Source organism: Jaculus jaculus, chromosome 2 (genome assembly GCF_020740685.1).
Source record: "Jaculus jaculus isolate mJacJac1 chromosome 2, mJacJac1.mat.Y.cur, whole genome shotgun sequence".
Classification (NCBI taxonomy): Eukaryota; Metazoa; Chordata; class Mammalia; order Rodentia; family Dipodidae; genus Jaculus; species Jaculus jaculus.
The window spans coordinates 183,042,502-183,070,354 of NC_059103.1; the positions used below are offsets into that span (position 1 = coordinate 183,042,502).

Below are 27,853 nucleotides of genomic sequence, written 5' to 3' on the forward strand. Positions count from 1 at the left end.
TGTTGCTAGCATTGTTAGCCTTCTTGCTGTCCTCTCCCCTCCCAAGGGACTCTACTAGTTGGGGAATGTGGGTCCTGCTTTGTGGGGTAGCCATCAGTTATGGGGAAGAGGCATTGTCTCTGTGCATAATGTCCCAGCATAAGGCTCTAACAATCTTTCCACCCCCTCTTCCACGAATTTCCCTGAACCATATTGGGTTCGCTTTAGGTCTACTTCGGTGATGAAGCTACCTGGTTTAGTAGGAGTTGTAGAGAGAGTCAGCCCACCCATGTATTTTAACCAAGATCCAGGTGAAACCACAGAGTTGGGGAGACAAGCAAGAGTACTGCTGCTTCCATGGTGAGTATGACAATCAGCTCCAGGGTGAAGGAGACAGACACTGAGGATACTCAATACAAACCAAAGTAGAAATCCAGAGGCTCCTAACAGCTCATAACTGAAGTAGACTTAAAACACACCCACTGGGGGCTGGAGAGATGGATTAGTGGTTAAGATGCTTGCCTGTGAAATGTAAGGACCCATGTTCCAGATCCCACTTAAGCCATAGTGGCACATGCTTCTGAGGATTTCTTTGCAGTGGCACACACTCTCTCTCTGTCTCTAATAAATAATTAAATAAAAATAGAAAAAAAAACAGCCACCCACACACTGGGATGGAGAGATGGCATAGCAGTTAAGGAACTTGACTGTGAAACCTAAGGACCTAAGTTTGATTCCCCAGTTCGCACATAAACCAGATGCACAAGGTGGTGAATGCATCTGGAGTTCATTTGTAGCGGCTGGAGGCCCTGGTAAGCCCATTTTCTCTCTCTATCTGCCTCTTCCTCTGTCTCCCTCTGACCCTTTCTCTCATAAATAAATTAATTAATTAATTAATTAAATTAAATATTGACAAAACAATCCCACACCCATCAATGCTCATAGACTTTTGTGGAAGAAGGAGAAGAAAAATTCTAAGAGCCACCAGTTGGAACATCATACCCAAAAGCATTTTCTCTCCCCAATAACTAACTGACTGCTGCTTCCACAATGAATAACCCACAATCCCATGGGGAAAATCAACAACCTCACGGAGGAAGGTCCTCATGGAATGGGGGCAGGGAGGAGGGAAAACATGGTACCAACACATAATATATCTATATATAACATGTTCTTAAAAATAAAATAAGTAGGATGCAACTTGGTTTTAGAAATAATAGAGTGGAGTTATAAAAGAAGTAACATTTAATCAGTTAAGCTAATATAATAGCTAATTGTTATAGTAAGAGTCTAGAATAAAAATAAAAATATGTGTTCTTTCCATCCAGGTTAAAGCATTTTTTGGTTAATTTATTTTTGGTTTTTGTTAACTTATTTGTTAATTTGTTTACAAATATACTTAAGATACATATATACATATACATATACATATACATATACATATACATATACACATACATACATATACATATACACATACATACATATATATATACATATATACATATATACATATATACATATATACATATATATATATATATTGCTGACTCCTGAATTTCCATAAGAACAAAAATATACAGACTCGGGCTGAGGAGAAAACAACTAAGTGCAACATTGTTTTTAAAACTTTATTTTATATACATAAAAGCAGGTTATACTATGTTATCCCCTTGCCTTGCTCTCATTACCCAGGGTAAGGACTAAAAGACATGAGCACAGCATTTTAAGTGAACTATGCTCAACTTCCTCAAAGCAGAGTCACCATCAAATACATGTACATAATGGCATATCTGTGAGAAGGATTATAAAATGTAAAGCACAAAAACTTTCAAAGATTTTAAGCTCATGTTTTACAAACCTTTTTTGTCCTTGCCTCCTCACACAGATGTCACTGTCCACTCATGAAACATTAGGTAAGTCTATTTTAGAGAATCCTAAGAAAGAATCTCTTCTAATGTAGGTAGGAACACTCAAGCTATAGTAGTTTTATACACAATTTTTATGAATACATAAAGATCCTTTCCAAATTGTCCTTAAACATCAACAACTTCTGATCTATAATTTGATAAATTGATTTTATTTATTTATACAGTAGTAGATATGCCTGCTTACATGAAAGATTCTAGGGAAAAGGCCAGAACTGAAACACTTGTTAGCTATTCTCTGACAATGCATGGGTCAATTGGCATTGTAATTTATAAATCAATCCTTCTGGGTTTGGATGATTGGGAATCAATGAGAGCCACCATCTAAAGTTTGAATACTCCTCGAGTTAGCTTACAACACTCAATTTCTGAACCTGCAAAGCTGATGATTAGACTTCAAATTCGTTTCTGAAATTCAAACTCCACGAAGATTTTGACAGTAGGTCTCATTGCCTCTCTGACAGTGTGAGCCTGTTTGCACTCATGTGCTTGCTTATATATCTGACCATCTTGAGGCCATGAGTTACACAAGCACACGAACATACATGACCATGAACATCTCTAGAGAAAACAAGCATATGCACACACACATTACACACTCGTCTCACTCGTCATTTCCTCTATGACTAACTCAGTCCCCTCATTATTTTTCTCCAGTCCCCTTGGCACATTCAAAATTTCCTTATCACCAAAAGTATAAACAATGTGTCCAAGAGACTTTCTCAACGCTATGTTTAGCTTGACTGATTGATTTCAATCATATATAGGCCAGCTTTAGATATATGAATCCTTTGATTATTGGATTGTAGATTATTGTACTTGTCACTAGTTGTACTAAATTTATTTTTCTCTCAAAATTCTCTACTTTTCCCTTGTCCTTCATATTAATTAGCAAAATCCGTAGTCATAATTTTATGTGGATTGAGTCAATTTAAATATATCCATGGGAAGCTCTTAAATATCTATTCAACAGGACACAGGTCCAGATACTTCAGTACTACACTGTTACATGTTAAGTGGAAGACCGAGAGAAAATATGGGTAGATAAAATCTGATTAGTGGCCATTCACCCCAACATGGAAATATTTCAAAATCCCATCCACTGGAATCAATGTGCAGGTGAATGTTTGCCCAGGAGTTAGACTACTAAGCTGCATTTCATTCAATGAGATGGAATGAGAATTCTTGTTTCATTGGGATACAGCTATCAGCCTAGAAAATGGTTCCCTCAATCAGGATGGGGATTTAATTCTCACTTATCGAATAGTCCAGCTTCTGTCTTCTCCCATTTTAAGCATATTCATTCTTGTTCTAATACTTTGCTTTGAAAAATTATGTACCATTTGACTCTGATTGGAGGGTCTTTCTCCAACTACCTAACTACTGCATATTCTCCACGATTTAGATGCATACTTTTTCATCAGGAAAATATTTCTCATATTATCCACCTGACATTCAATTCTACATTTCTTCGAGTGCTTCACATTCTCACATAAACTGTTGAGTATTCTAATTCATCTCCTGAGTCCCCTGAAGGTCTGTAACCATTATTTACATGACCTTCATACTTGGATTCTAGCTCAAAAAAGAGATATACATGTTATTGTATAAAACTTGATTAGTAATTAGTGCATAATTCCACTTACAAACAATAAAATATAGATTTCAACTCACAATTAACTAACAATTATTGCTAGTATATTTCTATGAATTTAGAAGTTGAGAACAGCCACAAAGGAGTTGAGTGAAAGAGAAATCATTGTTTCTCTACCCCTGAAATAATCCATTCTAAACTTTCTGGCATTTAATTGCTTACAAGATGTCAGGAGTCTTTTGTTCACCAGAAAACCCAGTATTTATTATCAATGCTTAGATTTCCAGATACTGTTCATATTGATGGTGGTTTTTCTGACTATTGAGTCAAAATTATAACTTAATTAGTAATCCTGGTCACAATAGAATATTACACGAGATTAAAATAAAATGCATTCCTTATATAAAATATTTTTAAGAAAAATAGCTCGATAGATAAAATTGATACTTAGTTTGGTAACTTAGTATATCCAATAATGTCAGTGGATATAGAAATTATTCATTTTTACACATGTTTTTGAGTTTCTTTTTCTCAACAAAACAGCTATGTTGGAATATTAAATATATACAAATGGTTAGGGAATAATTTTAGATCCTTATTAATATAGTATGTAAATTGTTTAATATATAATATATACTATGTTTTCTACCTACCATGACCATTCAGTCTATTTGTATTATTATTTATTGAGTTTGTAAGCTAGAAGTATTTTTAGTGCTGTTTGCTTTTGTGATGTGTGAAAAAGTAAATTAAATCTTAAGTGTCATCAAAACCAAAAAATGAGCATATGTGTTCTAATTGTGATTGGCAATAGAATTCATGCAAACCATTAAAGGCCATGGCACCATCCTAAAACATCAGTGGATAAGTATCAAAAAATGATGCACAACCCATGTTTTCAAAAGACACTCTACATGTGACACACTGTATATTTTCAAGACATTTATCTCCTAGTTTTAAGCTGTCATGTTATATAAATATTATCATGCATGACAGACTAATGATATATTTTCAAAGCCTGCATATATAATCTACTTCATCATAAATTTTTATGCAAAGAATGCAATGCATTTAGATGCATAACTAGGCTTTCAATATATTACCTAGTATAAATATCTACCTGAATCAATTTTTAAAGGAATAACTATCATATCAAACTTGATAATGTATATTCTCTGTATGTGAATATTTGAGTTTATTCCAGTATTGTTTTGTGCTTGCATACCAGTAAGGAAATCCATCTGATAATTATTATTTTAGCACTTCTAGAGATTGAAAAAAATGTGGAGGATTTTTGTAAGTATATTTGGAACCTTCTTAACAGCATGAAAAACGTAAATATGCCCATTGAGTTTAGTCTGAGGCATTCACAAAAAGAAAATAGAAACAATCATTTAGGATAATACTGTATGATAACTTTGTAAGAGAATAAATGTTCAAATTAGGTATTCGATGAATACTTACTGAAATTGCATAAGTCCTTTTACTTCTATGAACAAACTTGGACTTTCAGAGGGGTTGGTGATACTTTCCTATATTATGCCTCTAGCTACTAGTCCCAATTTATTTGAGTTTGAAAATAAATTTCACATAGTTTTTGAATGAAGTTGAATCTTGAAGATTGAGTTCTTATGTTGTACATCAGGAAAATAAAAAGGAAAGCTAAAATAACTAAGGTCACATAGCCAATTAGAGAAATATATAGGACAACTGAACTCCCAGCTCACATTATTTGCCACTATTTTAGTAAGTTTATTGCTATCTTCATTGACATTGAAATTCAGTGCAAGATAAAATTTTACCTAAAGACAATTGTTTTTAAATAATCTGGCACAACTTCTGAATTTACCATCTTGGTAAATGGAAGTAAAAAATTAAAACAAGCATAAGAAAAGTGCCACTGTAGTGTAACATCATTGGCTGACTTAAAAAAAAAAAAAAAAAAAAAAAAAAACTCTAGTTATAATCTAGCCTACAACTTGTAAAATGTTTTCCAGGTTTTTTTTTTTTTTAATTACTAAGTATCATCTTCCAATCTTCCATAACAGCTTTAAAAGTGAGTGAAATGGGAAACATCAGCATTGATACATCTTACAATGACTACTGACAATATATTCATCACAGGAACCTAGTAGATCCTATGCCAGCTATTTTGAAGATTCATCTAATCCCATTCTATGGCTTATCATAGTCACATTTTTTTTCTGTAAATTGAAAGGAAATGATTTTCTTTGAATTGCAATGAGAATGCAAAATGTAATCACAATAGAAAGATACTATATGTGGTAGATATAATAATCATGTATACATTGGCCTTTTGTAATTCCTGCTTTAAGTGTTTGACATGGTTTTTGATTGAGTTCTAGAAGTTTTCAAGTCCTTTCTACTCACCCCTCCTACTTGTTGAGCCCCAAGCAAGGGAAGCTGACTTGGAAGGTGAGAGCTGCTCCTTTGGCCCCAGGAGGATGTTTCACTCCTTTGATATCTTTTCTCCAAAGAGCTGAATTCACCACTGCCACTCCCCACATAACCACAGTAAAGCTCCACAGTCAGACTCCAATCATTGCTCTCCTATGCTTTTTTGGAGGTATTTAGAAGTTTACCCCAATCTCCTTAGACAGCCTCATTATTTGAACAAGTGAGCATTTGGTGATTATGTAATATTATCAGTCTCAAAACCAATCCAACTGCAGAGTGACCATAGAGTAAAATATTTAGCCCTGGTGACTATGGTTGTGTCAACTTATGCACCTCAATAGACTCATGGGTTTTATTAAAGCTTATAACTTTGATATCTAGCAATGGGGGTGCAAGTGGTATCACTGACAGTAGATCCTGGGGTACAGACCAAAGGTGTGCTTGGGGGCGGATGTGATTTCCAAACTAAAGATACGCAGAGTGCTTGAGCTCTGCCTGGGTTCCCTGATGTTTGGCTGCTGGTTTTGCTCTGAATGGAAGTTTTCCCTGGCTACTCAACCCAGCTTGCTGGGCAGAACTGGACGATACAGAAACTGTAGGATTTGGATTTGAGCTGCAGGCTTTTAATGTCTGCTTAGTGGTTGCCAAGTCTGCACTGGTTAGTCATTCCTTGTTATGGCATATATCAATGGAAATGTTTACTCTTGGCCATTCTATGTTGAAAGTATATAACTTGTTTTGATTTTACAGGCCTCACAATTAAGAGTCAGTCTTAAATTTAACAAAGACTATTGGAACCTTTGAAGTTGGACGGAATAGAGTTGATAATGTGAGTTTGTTATGGATCTACTCGGAGGCAGTGGTGGGATGTGGTAGCTTGAATGTATGTCTACCAATAGACTCAGGAGTTTATGAAAGCTTGTAACTTGGATTTCCAGCTACCTGCCTGGAAGACGTGCCCCTGGGGGTGTATCCTGACATCCAGTACAAAGGTGTCTTTGGGGTGGATCTGATATCGTCCCAAAGGTATACAAAGTGCTTAGGCTCTGCCTGGGTCCCTGCTGTTTGTCTGTTGGATACATTCTTGTTTGTGGTGCTAGCTGTGATTTTCCTCCCTGCTTGGATCTGTGAAAGGGAGCCAGCTTCTTCCACCATCAGTGGGATTTCTCTTGGATCTATAAGCTTCAAATAAATGCCTTACCCTCATGGACTGTGTCTGGTTTGAATGTTCATCCCAGGCAGATGAACCTGACTATGACAGTGATGCTATCAGGCTTTGCCCATGGCACTTCCACATTGAGCAATGCAGCCTTGTGCTACATTTTCTAAGCTCTACTGATCTTTTGTCTTGTATTTAGTAAACTTACATGACTGACTAATCCATTAAAAACATTTAGAAGTGAGAATTAAGTTTCTAAATTGACTTTGTGTTGTGTGTCACAACCTTTTATTGAATCACACATTATCATTGTAGTATAAACTGTAAGTCATGGCAGGCTTTGAAGAATGACTTTTATTAGTTGTGTCTATCAAAAAGATACTGGATCCTCTTCTGTACAAAACTCAGCAAAAATACTAATACTTTGGGTATTATATGAGTCATTCAGTGGCCACTTACATAAGAAAAGCAATTATCCTGTGATGTGCTGAGCTCTATTTTTCTAAATGCTATCTTAGTAAGATACTATAAAATGATTTGTACTTCTGCTGTAATTCAGGCTTCTGTTGTAAAGAAAGTTCATGATCTTCTGGCTTATAACAAAAATCCATTGTGGAAAATATACTATACAACTAAAGAGTTAATTTGAACTCTACTTTAGCTCAGGAATCATAATACCACACAAAACAAGCATTTCCATGGTCAGTCCCTAATCTGATGCTATTTACTTGAAATACCCTGAAGTCAGAAACAAACTTATGAATATTTTCAGAGTGAAGAAATCCTCTGCTGGAGTATTCATAATAATCACCACATTAGAAAATGTAAACAAAAATAAAGCAAGTTAAAAAACAAACCACAGACACTCTTCTCTCTCTCTCTCTCTCTCTTTCTCTCTCTCTCTCTCTCTCTCTCTCTCTCTCTCTCTCTCTCCCGTATACACACACACACACACACACACACACACACACACACACACACACACACAAATTGAAGGAAGGAGAACCACAATTTGCCTCATGAGGAAAGTTTGCTACAGAAATTTATAAAGTATAAAAGCTTTCTCATTGTTTTCTAGGCTTCAATAATGTGAGTTCTTGTTAATATCTATTGTTTTATAATAACTTGCACATGCTTGTGACTTTAATCAATACAGTGATACAGTTTAAATTTACAGAATACAGACAATACAATCTAAGTGGGTTACAAAATGTATAATGGTGAGTCAGGAATTATACTTTTTCTTAATAAAAAGAATTATTGCTTTGCCTAAATATCTTACATGCTTATGCAATCTCTGGCCACAGTGTTAATGAATTAGACTACATCTTTGGTACTTATAAGAGGCTTGAAAAATTGTCACTGCCCTGGATCTTTACCATCAATTAAAATACTTAGTATGACCAATTGTAAAATAATAAAGGGCCTTCAGAGACTGAAACCCTATATATATAAGATTTAGAGCAAGGGATGGATCATTGTTCCTATTTCTCCATTGCATTTGTCTGTTTTCAGATCTGGAAAAAGTGAATTAAATCTCAATTTTGTAATCCCATCTATAAATGAACTTATTTTCAATGACTGAAATTTCTGAGTGTTTATGATCTCCAGATGTTGATCATATTACTACCATTGACTGGATTCGTTGATTCTGTTTAGTGCCTGTGTCGACACCTTCTCAGCTGGCACTTTCAGTGCTACTATGTTCAGTGAGCCTGGCTTCTTCTGTTTTTTTTTTTTTTCTTTTACAACTAAGCCTATGCAATGGGCTTTGCAAGGCAGGCAAGGAGATAATAGCAAATAAGTTTCTTAGAAGTACAGATGGAAAGATTTCAGTGATGACACCACCCTCAAAGGATGTCCAAGGATATTCATTTCCTAACTCATTTTAACTCAAATACTTACAGAAGTGCCCACAAAATGAGAGGTTCCACTGTACGACACACAACTTCAGTTTAATTTTGAGAATTATTTTTATTATTTAAAGACTGCCCCCTCCATGATACCATTAAGAATCAAGTAATGACTTAACAGCACCATGATGATATACCAAATCCCAAGTCATTCAGGATATTTTGGGGTTTTGATGACAATACAGTCCTCATTAATAATTCTGCTTAAGCCAATTTATGTCAATACTAGAAACTCCTTCAACTCAGAGACCTTAGTAACCCTTCTCATGCCTCTTAGAGTCTGTAGACCTCCTATGACACTCATATAGACTGTCCATATGCTTCTGATATGAGAAATTAATTTCAGTAGTCTTATCATATATGCCATTATAGTGACAATTTATGTCCACAATGATGTATTCCACAGGAAATGTATCTGTCACAAGCCCTAAGGCTATAACTGTCTCCTTCGCCTCAGGTGGTAGAAATAGTTCCCTGCAGGTTCATGGTTCTGAGGACTTCTAACAAAAATGGAAACTATTCATGTTAGTAAGTATAGACTGCCACCTAGCCCTTGTGGCCTATTCCATTTATGTAAATTCGTAGAGAGCCAGAGCCTCAGATGCCCCCAACACCTCAGCACTGAAGCAGACCAAAAATGAACCCAACATGGCTCAGTGAAATTTTGCGGAAGAGGGGCAGAAAGAATGTCAGAGTCACATGTTGGGTCATGATTTGCAGAGACATTTAGCATACCAATAACTGGGGACTAACTCCACAATGCACGACCCATTTACATCAACAAGGAGGGTCTAATGGGAGGGGGTAGATCATAGATGAGCCTAAACAATGGTACCAAACTGCCTGTATTTGATGAAAAGAAAACTAATAAATCAAATTTAAAAAAAAAAAAAGGTGTAGACTTTACTGTACTCAGTCTTTTGGCAGATGACATGGCTTTGAATTTCTGGGCCTCTTCATTCCCTGCATGGATTGCACAAACAGCAACTGAAGTCTGTATAGTTTAGAGATGATGACACATGGATAATGCTTTGGAGAATTTCTGCTTTTAGTAACTTGACTATGATAATCTTGATAATGTATAGAAAGTTTGGAAAAGGGGCTGAACCTTGGGCGGTGTCTTTACACCAGATGCCCTGATCAATGATCAGACAAGGGTACATGCTTTTCCAGACCCTTGGCCAATTGCCAATGATCTAGCCATGCAGTAAAGTCTATGTCAGTAACACCTTGTTATTAAAGGTTGGCACTTATGATATAACAATCTCTAAGATTGATTTGGTTCATAGATACCATAAGTCAATTACCCATGCCTCTGAAAATCTTAGAATACAGGCAGGAATTCTTTAGAGTTTTACTCATTAATGAAAGGGATAAGACACTCATTTTACTCTTCAAAAAACAAAATACTGACTTTTTAAAAAAAATTTTTAATTTTTAAAATTTATTTATTTGAGAGTGACAGACACAGAGAGAAAGACAGAGGGAGAGAGAATGGGAGAGCCATGGCTTCCAGCCTCTGCAAACAAACTCCAGATGTGTGTGCCCCCGTATGCATCTGGCTAACATGGGTCCTGGGGAGTCGAGCCTTGAACTGGGGTCCTTAGGTTTCACAGGCAAGTGCTTAACCACTAAGCCATCTCTCCAGCCCCTGACTTCTTAAATAAGACATTGAATGAAATTTTATGCCCACTGGCCAATCTCCAATTACTAACATCACAAAGTAGCACTGTCTGTTAAACAAGTTAAAAATTCACCAACTGGGCTGGAGAGATGGCTTAGTGGTTAAGCACTTGCCTGTGAAACCTAAGGACCCCGGTTCAAGGCTCAACTCCCCAGGACCCACGTTAGCCAGATGCACAAGGGGGCGCACGCGTCTAGAATTCGTTTGCAGTGGCTGGAAGCCCTGGCATGCCCATTCTCTCTGTCTCTCTGCCTATTTCTGTATATCTCTCTCTCTCTTCTCAAATAAATAAATAAAAATAAAACATTTTTTAAAAAATCACCAAGTGAAGCATGTTACATTTTAGTCTTTAAGCATAAAGAAGTTACAATAACAAATCTGAATCACTGGGTAAACAGCCAATATACATATGAGAATTCTAAAGAAGTTCATAGATAAATCAAAATACTATATTTTTTGCATAAATAGAGTAGCTAGCTAGCTTGGCACACACAGTTCTAAACCACATTAGCCCATATGAAAACTCTAAGTGTCCAGCAATAAAAAAAGGTGTGGACATTTTTAGAAAATACATTGACCATATTACTTTCCATCTATTAAATTTTTCTTTTCCCTTCAACATTCTGAGAAGATCTACATTTTTGAAGACTGTCTTCCTCAGCCTAACAGTTCATGCACACATGTGAAAAGTGTGAAACTGCAAAATCCATGTTGTACAGCACCATTATATAATTACCCCACTCTGTCAGCCTGTAATGACTAAGCTTGATGGATATAATTAGAATTAATGAGATATTTGTTACCTAATCACAGTGTTCTCAATATGATATTATGGTAAATTGTGAAATATCACAAAACTTTGAATACCTTGCTGTGAGTAATATCATAAGAAAAAAACTGCATCTAGGTTAACTGGAAGAAAATTACTTTAGTGCATGGTGGACAAGAAACATAGTGTGAAAAAGGGAAAAATATAAAATTTGTGGAAGACAACAAAATTTAAGATGTTGATATCTTCAAAGAAAATAAACAATATTACCACAACAAAATCAAAACAAAACAAAAAAAAAAAACAATAGTTTTTTTTTTTTTTTTTTGTTAAATCTTTAAGTGGTGGTAGCACATGCATGTGATTCCAGCCCTGAGAAGCAAGCTGAGTCAGGAGGACTTGCAGTACATGTCCCCATAGTAAAATCTCATCATCAACTGTGATAACAATGAAACCATGGCAATGTAGAAACAGGTTTCAAGTACTAGACTGAAGGAACCCTTATGATTTAGAGATTTAAACACTTGAATATCTACTATAACTAATGGGCTGTATTGATGCTCCCCCAAAAGATAAGAGAGAGCACAGGTATGGTAATTTGAATGTATGCCCCCCCCCGCGTCCATTGGCGCAAGTTTATTAAAGCTTATAACTTGGATTTCCAGCCAAAGATATACAGAGTGCTTGAGCTCTGCCTGAGTTTCCTGCTTTAGTCTTACTCTTGCTTGTGCTGTGGTTGTGTCTCTTTGCTTGGATCTCTGAAAAGGGACAGCTTCTTCTATCATCAATAGAAATTCCCCTGTATCTGTAAACTTCAAATAATTTTCTTCCTCCCATAAATTGTGTCTGGTTTGTAAGTACATCCCAGATGCATAAGTAAACTACAACACCTGGTAAACTAAACAAATATTTCCTAGATACTGCATCAGAAAACTAATGTAAGGAAAAAAAGTGCTAACAAATATGTCATCAGGTTGGACTGTCTGGAAGGCAGAACTATCTGAAAAGCTAAGTATAAAATTACTTCCCCATAAACTATCCTGGATATACTCAAGGTGTTTTATGTGTTGGAATTCTCTATTATATGTAGATGTCAATTTGTACTCTAATCAGCTTGCACATGCCTTGTATATTGATGGATCCTGAGACTGCTTAAGTAACATTGCAGTAATATGGTTTTTAGCATATTACAAATTCATATCAACTCAACAAAGTTGTTGCAAAAGTAATTACTAAAGGATAAAGAAGGTATCAAGCTGATTTGGAAGGTTGCTAAATCTAGTAGCTGGTATCACTAAAGATGAGGAGTGAACAGAGAGCCTCAGAAAAGGAGAGACAGAAAAGATTCCTAAAAAGTTCTGTAACAGTAATTCAGCCAGTTTGGTATAAGCTCAAGGAGCTACCAAAATCCAGGAAGCTGCAAACATGGGTGTTTGCTCAGGTGTGGCATTACATTAGAATTTCAGATGCCTTGCCTCCACAGAGAGAGAGAGAGAGAGAGAGAGAGAGAGAGAGAGTGAGTTCAAAACTATTCAGGCTTTAGTCCATTATAACAGCAACCACAGGAAACTAATATACTTTCCTTCACAGATGGCCTCAGAAATGAGAAATGATTAAAGACAAAAAGAGGTAAGGAAATTAAGAGGGAAAATGATTCTGAAAGCAACATGGTATGTGGAATGATTTCTACTCATAACTTACTACATTACTAATTGTGAAATAGTCCTAGCTACAAACATGTGCACATCTTCTTTTCCATTTCAAGTTCTCCAATTGCTTATTGGATCTTTCATTGCCAGTTATTCCATCACACATTTTCAGCTTTGGTGCCTCAACTGTGTCTTTTGTGCTGTGCTTTAAAATAAACATTTCAGTGTCTTCTATCCCAAAAGAAAATCACCATAAACAAACAATACTCTCAGATTTCTGTGGAGAGCCCCTTGGGCCAAGCCCTAAAGATGGCACCTGACGGAAGTTCTATGCTTGGGACAAACAAGTCCATATTTGGAGGAGCTCACCCTCACCGCTGCTCATTGGCTTCCGATGCTTGCCTGGAGAGGTTGCATAACCTGGGGTGATTGGGTGGAGTGAGTGCGCTTATAAGGAAGCCCCACCCGAGGCTGGGGGTGGGAGGAGGGAGATGAAGCTTGAAGTTGCCTGAATAAACTGCTGTAAGAAGAACTGGTGGTTGTGTCTTCCTTGCTGGTTGAGGCAGACGCGACAAGTGGTGGCCCGTACGGGGAACCCGACTCCCCCACCGAAGAGTTCAGAACTTAAAACAGTCAGGGGTAAGTCCCCGGTAAGTTGGGCTTACAACCCCAGGGTTTGGGGAAGGTCCTCAGGAAAATTAGAGGCTATTTAGGATGCCAGAAAACAGGCGCTAGAAAGGTAAAATTAAAAATTAGAGGCTATTTAGGAAGCCAGGAAGTAGACGCTAAAAATGTAAAATTAAAACTATGGGTGCATTATCATCGCATCCGATCTATTCAGCGTTGCAGGAACTGCTCAAATTAGAGGGGTTGGAATTGAGTAGAGCCACCCTGCAACGTTTCTTGAAGGAATGTGGTGATACAGCAGCCCCCTGGTTTGCCGTGTCAGGAAACTTGACAATGACCAGTTGAGAAAAACTAAGAAGAGATTTAAATTTTGCTAGAGAACATGGAACATTAAAACCAGGAATAAGAGCAGTCTGGAAAATGGTTAGGAGCTGTCTTGAGGATGATAGGTGCTATGGCGCTTTACAGGCAGGAAGACAAGCCTTAGATCAGTTAAGAGAAAAAAAATCTTTACAGTCCGAGAGAAGCGTCTCTTCCTCTGGTAGTTCCAGTGAAGATTCAAATGAAAAAAACAGAGGGACTCATACAACAGCTCAAAAGGACTAGCCGTTACCCCTCCTTGGCTCCATTCCAAGAAAATTGGAAGCCTAATAAAGAGGAAGTAAAACCTCGGATACTCCCACCAAATACTAAGTTAGGGTATAACAGCAATAGAAAGGGACAAGACATTGAAAGTATGTCTGCGGCACCCCCTACTTATGGGGTGGAGCATTCGAGCTCTTTCACTCAGCAAATTTCATTTTGCCCAGACATTTGGCGCGAGGTTAGGTCTTCACAAATTGGGTTCCCAGTGTTCCAAGACCAGGCAGGTAACAGATTCCATGAGCCACTGGATTTTAAAATCATTAAAGTATTCTGCTGCTTCTCAACAAATGATACAAAATATGGTATATCATCCATCTTTTGGAATAGGTAAATATTTACAGGGTCGACGATCCCCTATCCAACCAAGTGAAAGAAAGGGTAGAGCTGGAGTGGGTGTTTCCTAGGGGCCACTGAGAAAGAAATTCCCATTACTTGGAAAACTGAGGATCCGGTATGGCTTCCTCAGTGGCCCTTATCCTCAGAAACATTGATGGCAGCCCATGAACTTGTCCAAGAGCAACTTTTGCCAGATTTATATACTAAATTGAAAATTATCTTATTTCTGTGTTTTTACTTCAGTAAACTTTCAGAATAACTGTCCATATTTACTCCCAATTTTAGTATTCACTAATTTTCTTAATCTGATTGGTGCTTACTCTAGTTATATACGTAATTAAACCATTTTCTTTCCAACACTGATAATAACTATGCTAAAATTTAAATTATCTCATCATTACCAAAATGAAAATAAAATAAAAACAGAGTCACATATTTTTCCTCTTAAAAATAAAGGAAAGCAACTCATGATTAAGCTTTAAAGATGAAAGAAAGCTGAAATGTATTTTGTTAATAAGTTTTAAACCTAAAAGTGAAATATAATAATTTAATGCTATAAGAAATAAAGAAAAAATAGTAAATACAATAAAATTTCTCAAGAACTGATATTTTAAAGGGAATGAAACTACAGAAATCCTAAAGTATAAATATAGCTAAACTGACTCTTTAACACTTGAGGTTCAAATTCAATTCTTAATTTCATAAAAACAGTTTCATATTTTAGTCCAGAAAAAGGAGGGATAAGAATTTACTGCAGAATTTTATTCACTCATTATTCAATCACTCATTGTTAAGTAATATACATATTTGATCGATGTTAATTTATTTCTACAGTGGGCGAAAATAAATAAATGGACATGATCTTATAGCACGTGAGAAACAATTGTGAGAAATACAACCAACCCATCTGGTTTTATCTGAAGTAACCGCCATCATTCCCTATACTGAAGGGGGAAAAACAAAAGCCCTGTTTGACTAATGGAGACACAATACAGCATGGGCAAAATCATTCAGATGACCTTCCATGAGGAACATCAAATGTTTGGGTAGGTAATGCTGAGCATATGTGATTTTCTCCTCATATAACTACTTCAAAACTTTAACTCTTGTTCAAAATTCAATCACAACAAATGAACTGGCTGCATTTGACAGATAATGTGCCAAATGATTTACAAGTTAAGTTCTAAGAGCACTCACATATAAAAGATATAAATGAAGGAATGATCATAATTTGAGACAAATGACAGTAAAAGAAAAATATATGAGAAGTGATATGTGACAAAGTGATAGAAAAATGTAATAAGAAATAGTTGAATGTGGCAATAACAGGGGATTATGTCAAAATGAGAATGAAAGCAGGCAGAAGCAAAATAGGAATTTGATTTGTAGGGAACCACTGACTACCACTTAATCATCTCACATAAAAGAGGGAGAGATGTGGCTAGAAAGATCATAACAGCATCTATTTATTTCCACACTTCTGCTTTCAGATCATTGAGAGGAAGCATCAGATGATAAAATAACTTAATATGTGATATCAAAATGCTGATTTTCATGCTTTAACATTTTATTGTTTAATTAAATAATACCAATTCTTTTTTGGTTTCAGCTATGTTCTTTCAAAATCCTAGTTGAAATGAAAATGTCATTTGATTCTTTAACTTTTGTGGGAGCAGGTGTGGGGATGGCAGATGTTCTGCATGAGTGTGTAAAAAAGAAATGCATGTGCATGTGCATAACGTGCTATGTGTTATCATGCCAGTCAACTCAACACATTATAATACTTAATTATAATCTATGATGTAGATATTTGTCATTACTACTTTAGAGATGAGATAGAGTAAAGTTCAGGCTGGTGTTGTGTTTCATTCAGCAAAAGAAGTAATTTGTTGAGTTGAACCTGACTCAGAAAACTGACTCCAAAGGAGCCCCTACCTCAAAATAAAAACAAACAAACAAGAAAACTTTTAAAAAATGTGTTATTTAAAAATAATTTAAAAGCATGCATTGGCTTCTATGTGACATTATTTTTTATATTAAGATATTTAAATTCATTTATATTAATCCAGAAAAATAAAAAAAATGGGAATCTTTTAATGTACTTTTATTTCATTCAACATTTTTTTCTTTTTTTTGTGAAACATGCATATTGTCAAATATCTCTAAGATGAATAGCATGTTTGCATATCAGAAAATATAATGCTGAAATTTCCTTTTTTATTCCTTTGACCACAAAGTTTCCCCAAAATAGAGGATAATAGGACAAATTAATAGCTTAAAAAGAGGATTCAGAGACTCATGCAATTTTCTAGACAATCATTGCTAGGATTCTGTCAAGAGCTATGCAACAATTTTGGCATCTGAGGTCCACACATCTCTCTAGCAAAGATAATACTGTTTTGGGCACCAAAGGCAAAAAAAAAAAAAGAAAGAAAGAAAGAAAAAAGAAAAACATAATTAAGAGGATGGTATCCTTTCTAACCTGCCTCTTTCCTTAGCATCAAGTGAGTTAAATCCAATTTAATCGATCAATATGCTAGCGAGGGAGAAATACGGAAATAGATATCTTGCTAATGCTGACATCATCACTCTATCTCAACGATGAAATGAAATGTTTAATACCTCATTTCTGATGAAAATGTTCTCATTTAAACTGAGACTCTCAGACTCAATTCAGAGGGCAGAAATGGAGGAAAAATAGCTAGTATCTGGTTTTAAGGAACTGGACTGGAAACATCAGCTTATTTTATATATTAGGCACAGAAATTGTAAGTCAAGATCCTATCCAATAAACTTTAATGATAAAAATCCCTGTACTTCATGAAAATACCTAGTCATCTAGACCCAGACATTCATGACAGCTCCAACAAATTCTTCAATAGATAATCCAGTGTTGTAAATGTAAAATCTGGAAGTTTATGAACTCTCAGCCTCTCTCAAATGCTTTACTGCTCACTAAATTTCCTTTGCTCATCCATGCAGGAACAGAGCATAATATGGGATATTCAGCTGGATCTCAGATCCAAAACCTTTAGAAGCCAGACTTCTAAAACCCAAGATCAGGGAGATGAGAAGTAACCAAAGGGCACCTTGGGCTCATTGTGCCAGTGTGGAGCAGTGTATCAGGTTTGCAAGACAAGCCCGAGTGTCCTTTGTTGTCCTTTTATACCCATTGTTGTTCCAGAAACTAAGTACTTTAAAGCAAAATATCCCTTCTCTGGAAATGTACTAATAAGCTATAAGCCTGATGTGCATAGCACTTTTGTTGAAATAGTTCTGTATTTGAGATAGTTGCATATATGAATGGATGATACTTCTCATAATAGACATTGCTTTATGATCCAATAATTTCCCATTTATAAAATTCCAATATGAAGGCACTTGCAAGGTTACTGGATATTCTTGTTTTTTAAAATTAAAAACAATCCTGTTTTCATTTTTATATTGTTGTTTACCTGTGAACTTGACTGTTAACCAGACTGAATAAAATGACTTCAAACATTTATCCCAGTGAAACTACTCTAAAAAAAATTTCAGAGCAAAGTGATTTATGGGTTGTAGATATTTTCATAGTTATTTTTCAAATACTATGTGGTTAAAAACAAGGAATGTTCAGAAATTTAAAAAAAAAAATACTTGAAGAGCTGGGTCTTACTTACCAAACTCCTTTGGAACTGCTACAGAGTAAACACAGTTGTGTCCCACACTGTAATTTTTTGGATAGTTTGGTGATAGCACAGTGCCTTCTGAACCTGTTGAACGGCTCCCACAAGGGGCTAGAAAATGATAAAAATATTTTATTTTTAGAGGAAACTTAAAACTTACAATATTAGTATCTTCTTGGTATAAAAACTATGGCTATTGGCTTTTAAGGTGTATATTATTCCCATTTTTTAACAAGTTCCTCCAATGTAAAACATTCTTTTAAAATTTGATTTTTAAATAAAATAGTATATGTAAAACTTTACATATATTGAAATCTATTGTTACCGAAACCAAAACAATATGTTAGTAATCTCTAAAAGTCATAATGATACCTTTGCAATTTTAAGTATAAAATTAATGGACCATTTATAATGATGAAAAAGTACATATGTATGTAACAAAATTTGTTACTGCAGCAGAAATTTGAAAGTATACTTAAATTCAAATTATGATTCTGTCAAATTAAGAATTTCTAACATGGGACATGAATGGGTTTACAAATGCATTCCCCATTCCAGGTATTCTACTTCCTCACCAGTACTGATCTATTTATACAACTTGTCCTAAATTCAAAGAAGGTGTTGATGGTACCTTGAGACAAAATTGTTTGCTACCCAAAGCCAAATATAGTTTCGTTCACAGAAAAGATGAATGTGAAATAATAGATTTCTGGTAAATTAATATAAAGTGATCCTGTTATTTATAAAACCAGAGATCTTAGAGGATTCATAATTCTGAAACTGACTGATGCATGAAATGCTATTGGAGGATTTGTGCTTTTTAAGTGAATGATATCATCCACAACATATGCAGAATGAGAAAAGAGGAGCCGTGTGGAAGACCAAAGGTTCTGAATCCCATACTGGGCTGCTGTACAGAAAACATCTTTGGAGCTGAGTGACAAGAATATTTCAGTGAAAAGAAAGGCTTCAGAGATCTGGGCCACTTGTCATTTGAATAAAAGGAACTGAGGTATTTATTACTCATGCTATGGTTTCCATGGAGAAAAATTTTACCCAAAGACACATTCTCACAGGCCTCACTTGCTCCTTTTTTGAAAGTTCATTTTCTAACTGGTGTCCCCTGGGTAAGAATGCGTACTCTTCTGCTTGGCAGCCATCCTGTTTGTATTGATTCATGCTGTTTAGGATAGATCTTCCCATTCAAGGGCTGAAGTTGTTGCCAGAACACTTATTATTGTTCCTCAGTTTTGCATCAGTATAGAAGGTGACAACTCGGTAGATCTCAGCCTGACTTTTTGTCTTGTTTTGAAAGTCTTCCCTAGGCTGGTCTCAAACTCACACTCTGGCTGCCTCACACTCCTGAACGCTGTAAGTATAGGGGGACACACAATACCACACTTCAACCTGTTTTTGTCTTTGAACCTGTATGGGAAACACAGCATAGAATTTCCTAAAACATGATTTTTGTTGTTGTTCACTAAGAATAGTTTTGTTGAAGATGGACTTTGGAAAGATTGAAGCTGGCAGGCCTATTCAGCCTAGAGGCCAAGAAAGGTTTTCACATTTAGAAAAGTTTGAAAACAAAAACAGAATAACAGTTGAAGAAGTGACAGAGGCATGTGGCCAGCAAAACACAAAATACCATTTGGCTCTTTGGAGAAAAATGGATACCTACTTTGGAAATTGAGAAGTGGGATACAAAGCTGGATTATGTTTGGATAATGACCAAGTTATATGTATTTTTTTTAATGTAGATTCTTTAAATGTGGGGAGAATGCATGGACTAGTTGAGGGAAAAAAATGCCATACTGAATGAGTTTATCTAATTGTTTGACTTAAAAAGGGAAAAAGTCATTACAGATGGAAAATCAGTAATGCTTAGATATCATGTCAAGGATAATTTTAGATAATACTAGTGACAATCTTTTTCTGACTTGAGAAAAGCTCGAAAAGAAAATTAGCAATGCCTAAGTTTAAGTTTTATGCTAGAAGTTTACTGAACTGTGCTTCATTTTCTTTTTCAAAGAGCCTCAGAGGTCCCCAACACCTCATCACTGAAGCAGACCAAAATGAACCCAACATGGCTCAGGGAAATTTTGCAGAAGAGGGGGCAGAAAGAATGTCAGAGCCACATGTTGGGTCATGATGTGCAGAGACATTTATCGTACCAATAACTGTGGGCTTACTCCACAATGCAAGACCCATATACCTCAACAAGGAGGGGCCAATGGGGAGGGGGTAGGTCACGGATGAGCCTAATAGTAGTACCAAACTGACTGTATTTGCTGAATGCAAAACTAATTATTTAAAAATAAAATTAAAAGAATGTTTAATGATTTATTTGGAATGAATGTAAGCACATGTATGTGGTTATATATGTGCTACCACAGGCGCATGCATGTCAGTTGCCATTTTTGTGGTGGGTCCTCACTATCTACCCTGTCTTGAGACAAGGTTTCTCATTGTTGTTCACTGTGTTATTCTTGTGTTTCCGGGAAATTTTCTTCTCTCTGATTCCCTCCTGGCCATAGACGCACTGGAGGTTTCTGAGTCCGCCACAGCTTCCGGCTTTTGCTCAGAGTTTGTGAATCTGAGTTCATGTGGTCAGAGTTATACAGCAGGCACTTTATCCACTGAACCCTCTCCTGGCCCCAAATTTTCAAGTACAGCGATGTATTTGGTGACAAAATAAGTTGTGATTTTTTTTTTTAAATGAAAACTTTTGGTACATTCCTGTCAGAAGTTAAACATTACATAAAGCAAGTTATTTTGGCCACACAAACAACACCGTGCTGAACTGAGTAGGTGACTAATAAATGTTTTGCTACTGTTTGTTCTATGTTCTATGAAAGGGTCCTCAGTGGTTAGAACAACACAGACTAAAATTAGGACGTTAGTAAAATAAGTTGACAGTGGTGACAATAACCAATGTTGCCTTGATCTCATCACACAATTTGTCTGGGATTAGTCAGGTGTTGTCTAATCCCAGCACTAATAACTTTATACAACTGATAATGTTACTGATGAATCATTCAAGGATGAGCAGTATGTCTTACATTAACTTTCTTTCTGATTTTAATGTGATTTAAACTTAAAAATTATCATACTTTGAATGAACATGACAAAACTCTTATTTTCATGTTTGGAAAATATGAATACAAATGAAACCTGTAACTCAAGTTCAGTTCTGGCTTAAGTCATGAACATTCTGCCATTCCACACTAAATGGTTCCTGTCAGATTAGATTCAAATCTATTATTTTGTTTTGCATAATGAACATTTAGGGCAGCTTTTTTTTGGAAAACTTTATTTATAAATAGAAAATATTTATTTGTAAAAGCAGGAATGTGTGTGTGATTGCCCTTTAATTGCATGTCCTGTAGAAAGTAATAATAGATTCTGTAATTTGTACAGGTATCTTTGCTTTCATGCTCCCTTTGGCCAGTGCCTATAGCACCACCAATTTAAAGTCAATAATGCAGAACAATATATTGAATGGAAATAATTGTACATTATATGATTAATATAAAAAGGGATATTTATGCTGACAGAGATATATTGAAATATATCTGTTTCAAGTCTGTCAACTATCAATAGTATAATAATTAAACTGGTCAATCTCACAGATTCTCCCAATGTTGGTCTCTAGTAGGCATTCATATGTCTACTCTCTATTAAAACTTAATAATTATCGCTCATTTTGTAAATGGTAGGTTTTAATATTTTGGGTTTTAATAATGAGCAGATGATTAAAAGATGTGTGAAGTACCTTTAGCGCTATTGTCAAATTGGCAGTTATAGTCTACATAATGCATTCAACAGAAAAACTCACCTGTTCCTCACTATAACATGTGATGTGTGTGTATATATATATATATATATATATATATATATATATATATATATATATATATATACACACACACATTGTTTTTTGAGTGCAGGATGATCTGGAATTCACTATGTAGTCTTAGGTGGCCTTGAACAAGTTGTCTTCTTACCTCTGCCTCCTGAGTTCCTGAGTGCTGGGGTTAAAGGCATGTGCCACCACCCCTGGCTTAGATTTATATTTTAATAAAAGTATGGCAAATGGGATAAAAGAGGGGTGTACTTTTTATATGATTGGAAGCTTCATAAAGATTTAGGGAGTGTACTATGGGTGTAGTGGCTCTCTTTTTTAATCCCAACATTGAGGGGCATGAGGTAGGAGGAACTTGAATTGAAAGCCAATCTGTTACAGAGTGAATTCCAGATCAGCCTGGTTTAGAGTGAAACCCTTCCTCAGAATCAAACAGATAAACATAAAATAAATTTAGGAAATACCATACAGGTTTTTTGCCAATATATGTGACCATGGTAAACTTGGAGTTTTCTTCTATAAGATCAGTGTACCATAGAACACACCTTGCAAAATAGTAAATTGATTTTGTTAAAATGGCAACAATTCTAATAGTTACATAACTAATCATAATTAATCATAATCTTACTAAAGAATTATAAATATACATATAAAGCCAAATTATTACAGAAATTTAAAATGTTACTGTGGTGGTTTGATTCAGGTGTCCCCCATAAACCTAGGTGTTCTGAATGCTAGGTTCCCAGCTGATGGATATTTGGGAATTAATGCCTCCTGGAGGGAGTGTATCATTGGGGGCGGGCTTATGGGCTTTATAGCCAGTTTCCCCTTGCCAGTGTTGGGCACACCCTCCTGTTGCTGTGGTCCATCTTCTGTTGGCCAGGGGGTGATGTCCACCCTCTGCTCATACCATCATTTTCCCCTGCCATCATGGAGCTTCCCCTCGAGCCTGTAAGCCAAATAAACCTCTTTTTCCCAGAAGCTGCTCTTGGTTGGGTGATTTCTACCAGCAATGCGAACCGGACTGCAACAGTTACTCTTCCCTTACTTACAAAAGGCTATTGTTCTTTTCTTTTCTTTTTTTTTTTTCTTTCCTTACTCAGGGCCAAATTCATCACTTCTACAAAAAAAAAAAAAAAAAAAAATCCACACAAAGCATTCCTCTTTTTCTGATTAAAACTCAATTTTTTCTATTTATATAATTACCAACTGTTACTCTATCTGCACATTTAGGCATGATCTTGTGTGAAAGATATATAGCTTTAAATATTAGAAGTATAATCAATGGCACATTTAAATAAGAGAGCCACATGGACACTATAGTCAACAGAGGGGACCGTAAACCCACACCTGTCTCCAGTATCAAATCGATACTACTGCTGAACCCATGGAGTTTGATTTCTGATGATTTCTTCTTGTTTTTTCTATTCTTTTTGTTGACTTTGAAAAAAAACATATTTGGCTAACTTTGTAGAACTTGATTTGTATACATGAAATGTGCTCATTAATCAATTAGCTTGTGCATATTATACTCCTGAATTTTGTATGTATGGATTTGATTACTGTATGAATGCAACAAAGTTGTATGTCTCATGACCATTTAATGAAAAAGACTTTCCATTGTGGGTTGAGCTGGGTATATGTATAGGATTAAAGAGGAGGTCTGAAAAGAAAGAAGGAGAAAAAATGATAGATACTCCACTGAGTGTAAAAGAAGAATATCAAATGACTTGTATGGGAAAGATATTTCTTAAGGGCTCAGGTAGCTTAAATACTTTATAATACCTACAATGTAGCTATAAACTACCTGTGACTTCTTATTGGTCTCTCCACTTGTGTAATGTATAATTCATTATCAAATATAGTTTATAATGAAAATTACTACTTATAAATTATGCTCAGAAAGCAAGTTAGGGACTTTGAAAAGTGGTGACTTCTTGGGGGTCACAAAAGTGCACTGTGTTGTATTAAATCAATAATTTACTAGACGTGACCTGTGATCCTTCAGTTTGAAAGCTGTGCTGTGCCTTACAAAACTGCTGGTATACTTCTTCTCATAAATTACTTATGGCCTGATATAGTCTGATTGAATGTCACAAAGCATAAATCCTAGCTTATAATGTATTTGAAAGTCCTGTCTTCCTTGGAACATTGTTTTATGACAAAGAGCCTTCTCTAACCCTTACACTCGAAGCTATATTCCCACTGTTGACTTTAAACTTAAAATTACTATTTTTTTTTTTAATTTTGTGTTTAAAATGTTGATCCTAGTAAAAATACTTAACTGTCCAGTAATTCCTTTCATGTTCTGTTCTATTTTTTTAAAAAAAATGTTTATTTTTATTTATTTATTTGAGAGTGACAGAGAGAAAAGAGGCAGAGAAAGAGAGAGAGAGAGAGAGAGAGAGAGAGAAAGAGAGAGAGAGAGAGAGAGAGAGAGAATGGGGACACCAGAGCCTTCAGCCACTGCAAACAAACTCCAGATGCATGTGCCCCCTTGTGAATCTGGCTAACGTGGGTCCCGGGGAATTGAGACTCGAACCGGGATCCTTAGGCTTCACAGGCAAGTGCTTAACTTCTAAGCCATCTCTCCAGTGTTCATGCTCTTTTCTTTCCTTCTCTTTTAGTATCTCATTTTATCTGCCTTAGAACATAACATTCCATTTCTCTTTTATCATAATGGTCATACATACACCTTTAAATTAGAATGTATTGCACCAAATTTCTTATTTACATTTTACTGTCCTTTATATTTGTTTGGGCATAATCATATCTACTGGTTTTTAAAACAGTAAGTAAAATTTTGCTATAAGCTCTCTATTACTTCATCTGTTTATTTTTTAAAAATCTTAAAAGTAATCTTTATTCCTCCTGCAATAATTGATGTTATGATTTTGTATTATTTTAAAACATGTTTATTTATTTATTTGAAAGAGGCTGGGGAGAGGGAGATAGAGAGGAAGGATGGCTGCACCAGAGCCTATAGCAAGCAGCTGCAAACAAACTTCACTTGCATGTGCCACCTGTGCATCTGACTATTGTGGGTCCTGAGATCGTACCAGGGTCGTTTGGTTTTGCAGGCAAGTGCCTTAACCATTAAGCCATCTCTCCAGCCACTGGTATTATTTTAATACTTACATATTTCTTCACAATGTGGCAATCAGTGGCTTCTAACTCAGTAAGTCAACTTACTTGGGTATGAAACTGACATCTATTACCTCTCCTGGATTTTTGTTTTCCTGGCTAGGAAGGTATCCCTGTCTCCCATCACCTCTCTGTGAGCTATGATTCCATCAATGTAAGCTCTAAGCAAAGACTCATTCAAGAGCAAAGACCTATGAGATGGCTACTATATTCCCTGTATAGATCTTTCATGTTGTCATATGCACATTCTTTTAATGGCAATAGTCTTGGAAATGCAAGTAACCTGTGTAAAGGATTTCAGCTATTTGTTTTTATAATTGTGAGGTAATAATTCACATTAACTTCAGTTATGAGTGAGTTGTGGCATATTGATAAGGTTTATAATCAACACCACTATTTCATCTCAGAGCATTCTCTTCTCCCTCCAAGGCATTTCAGGAGCCGGGAGAAGCCACATTCCATTATCTCCAGTCTCATGTCTATGGTATTACTATTCTCTGATTCTGTTCTAAAATGTTCAAGAAAAAGATCACCTTTTATAATGACATACTGATTATTGATGGCTTTTCAAGCTAAAATCCCTTTTTTATTTACTTAAGGACTTATTTCTCTCTGAGCCATTGGTCTTTGTGGATGCAAATCCATTATTATTTTACATATTACTTAAAGCAATTAATATTTTAGCATAAAAAGATTTCATAACAAACAAACTTTAGGCCTGGTGAGGTGGTGAGTGCCTTTAATCCCAGCACTAGGAAGGTAGAGGTAGAAGGATTGCCACGAGTTCAAGGCCACCCTGAGACCACATAATGAATTTCAGGTCAGCCTGGGCTACAGTGAGACTCTACCCCAAAAAAATCAAAGATAGATAAATAAATAAATAAAACCTTTAGAAAGAACTCCCATAAAATTTCTTCATAAACTGCTTTCGTTTTTTTGTTTGTTTGTTTTGTTTTATTTGTTTTTTTCTTTTGCTTCTTCGAGGTAGGGTTTCACTCTAGCCAAGGCTGACCTGGAATTCACTATGTAGTTTCAGGGTGGCCTCAAACTCACATTGATCCTCCTACCTCTGGCTCTTTAGCATTTGGATTAAAGGTGTGCGCCACCACGATTGGCTTCATAAACTGCTTTTTGAGATAGTCTTCTTAAATTATTGAGCTATTTAAAAGTCTTGATGATACAACAGTTCAAATACTTTCAGGGAAAATTTTTTCATTCATAAGTATGCACATATGTACTTAACATTCTTTAATTAATATTTGTGTTTATATCTGGATTACAAAAGATATATTATTAGTTTCATGCGTTTTTATAGTGATTTGTGTCTATGGACACTGGAATATATATTAGCATATACATGTACATATAAATATATATATACATGTATATATAGACTTTCAATATATATGTCACATTGTAAAACCAGTAAGTCATATCTTAGTAACTTCATATTACTGACTAAATGTGAGGACTTAAAATGAATAGAATTTTAATTTAATATTGTTATTTTGGAAGATATCTCGAAATACCTTTTTATGATCATCAATGTTAAAAATTGAAGTTATTATTAAACCTGTTGTTAGAATTCTGGATTTAATGTATTGATCAAGAAGCATGAACACAAGCCAGGTATGCTTGTGAATGCCTTTCATCCTAGCACTAAAGAAGCTGAGATAGGAGGATCACTGAGATTTTTAGGTCACCCTGAGACTACATAGTGAATTCCAGGTCAGCCTAGGCTAGAGAGAAACCAGAAGTTATGAAATTTGCATAAAAATGGATGGACCTGGAAAGGATTATACTAAGTGAAGTAACCCAGGCCCAGAAAGCCAAGCGCCACATGTTCTCTCTCATATGTGGATCCTAGCTACAGATGATTGGGCTTCTGCGTGAGAAGGAAAATACTTGGTAGCAGAGGCCAGTAAGTTAAAAAGGAGACATAAAGGGAAGAGAAAGGAAGGGAGGAGGATACTTAATAGGTTGATATTGTATATATGTAAGTACAATGATTGTAATGGGGAGGTAATATGATGGAGAATGGAATTTCAAAGGGGAAAGTGTGGGAGTGGGGAGGGAGGGAATTACCATGGGAGATTTTTTTATAATCATGGAAAATGTTTATAAAAATTTAAAAATTCGCCGGGCGTGGTGGCGCACGCCTTTAATCCCAGCACTCGGGAGGCAGAGGTAGGAGGATCGCCGTGAGTTCGAGGCCACCCTGAGACTCCATAGTGAATTCCAGGTCAGCCTGAGCCAGAGTGAGACCCTACCTTGAAAAACAAAAAAAAAAAAAAAAAAAAAAAAAAAAAAAAAAAAAAATTTAAAAATTTTAAAAAAACATGAACACACGTGTTTTTAATTTTTTTTATTGTCAACTTCTATAATTATAGACATTAACCCATAGTAATTCCCTCTCTCCTCACACTTTCCCCTTTGAAACTCCACTCTCCATAATACTCCTTCCCTCTGTCAATCAGCTTC

General features: G+C 35.7%; 1 protein-coding gene across 7 annotated transcripts in view; it reads right to left on the minus strand.

Annotated features, from left to right (window-relative positions):
* Positions 1-27,853, minus strand: part of Csmd3 (CUB and Sushi multiple domains 3) — a 1,124,273-nt gene that overhangs the window by 223,347 nt on the left and 873,073 nt on the right. For all 7 annotated transcript variants that reach the window (XM_045143269.1, XM_045143267.1, XM_045143265.1 and 4 more), the window contains one exon: positions 18,361-18,477. In XM_045143269.1, coding sequence (XP_044999204.1) covers positions 18,361-18,477 — 117 coding nt within the window. The remainder of the gene's footprint in view (positions 1-18,360; positions 18,478-27,853) is intronic.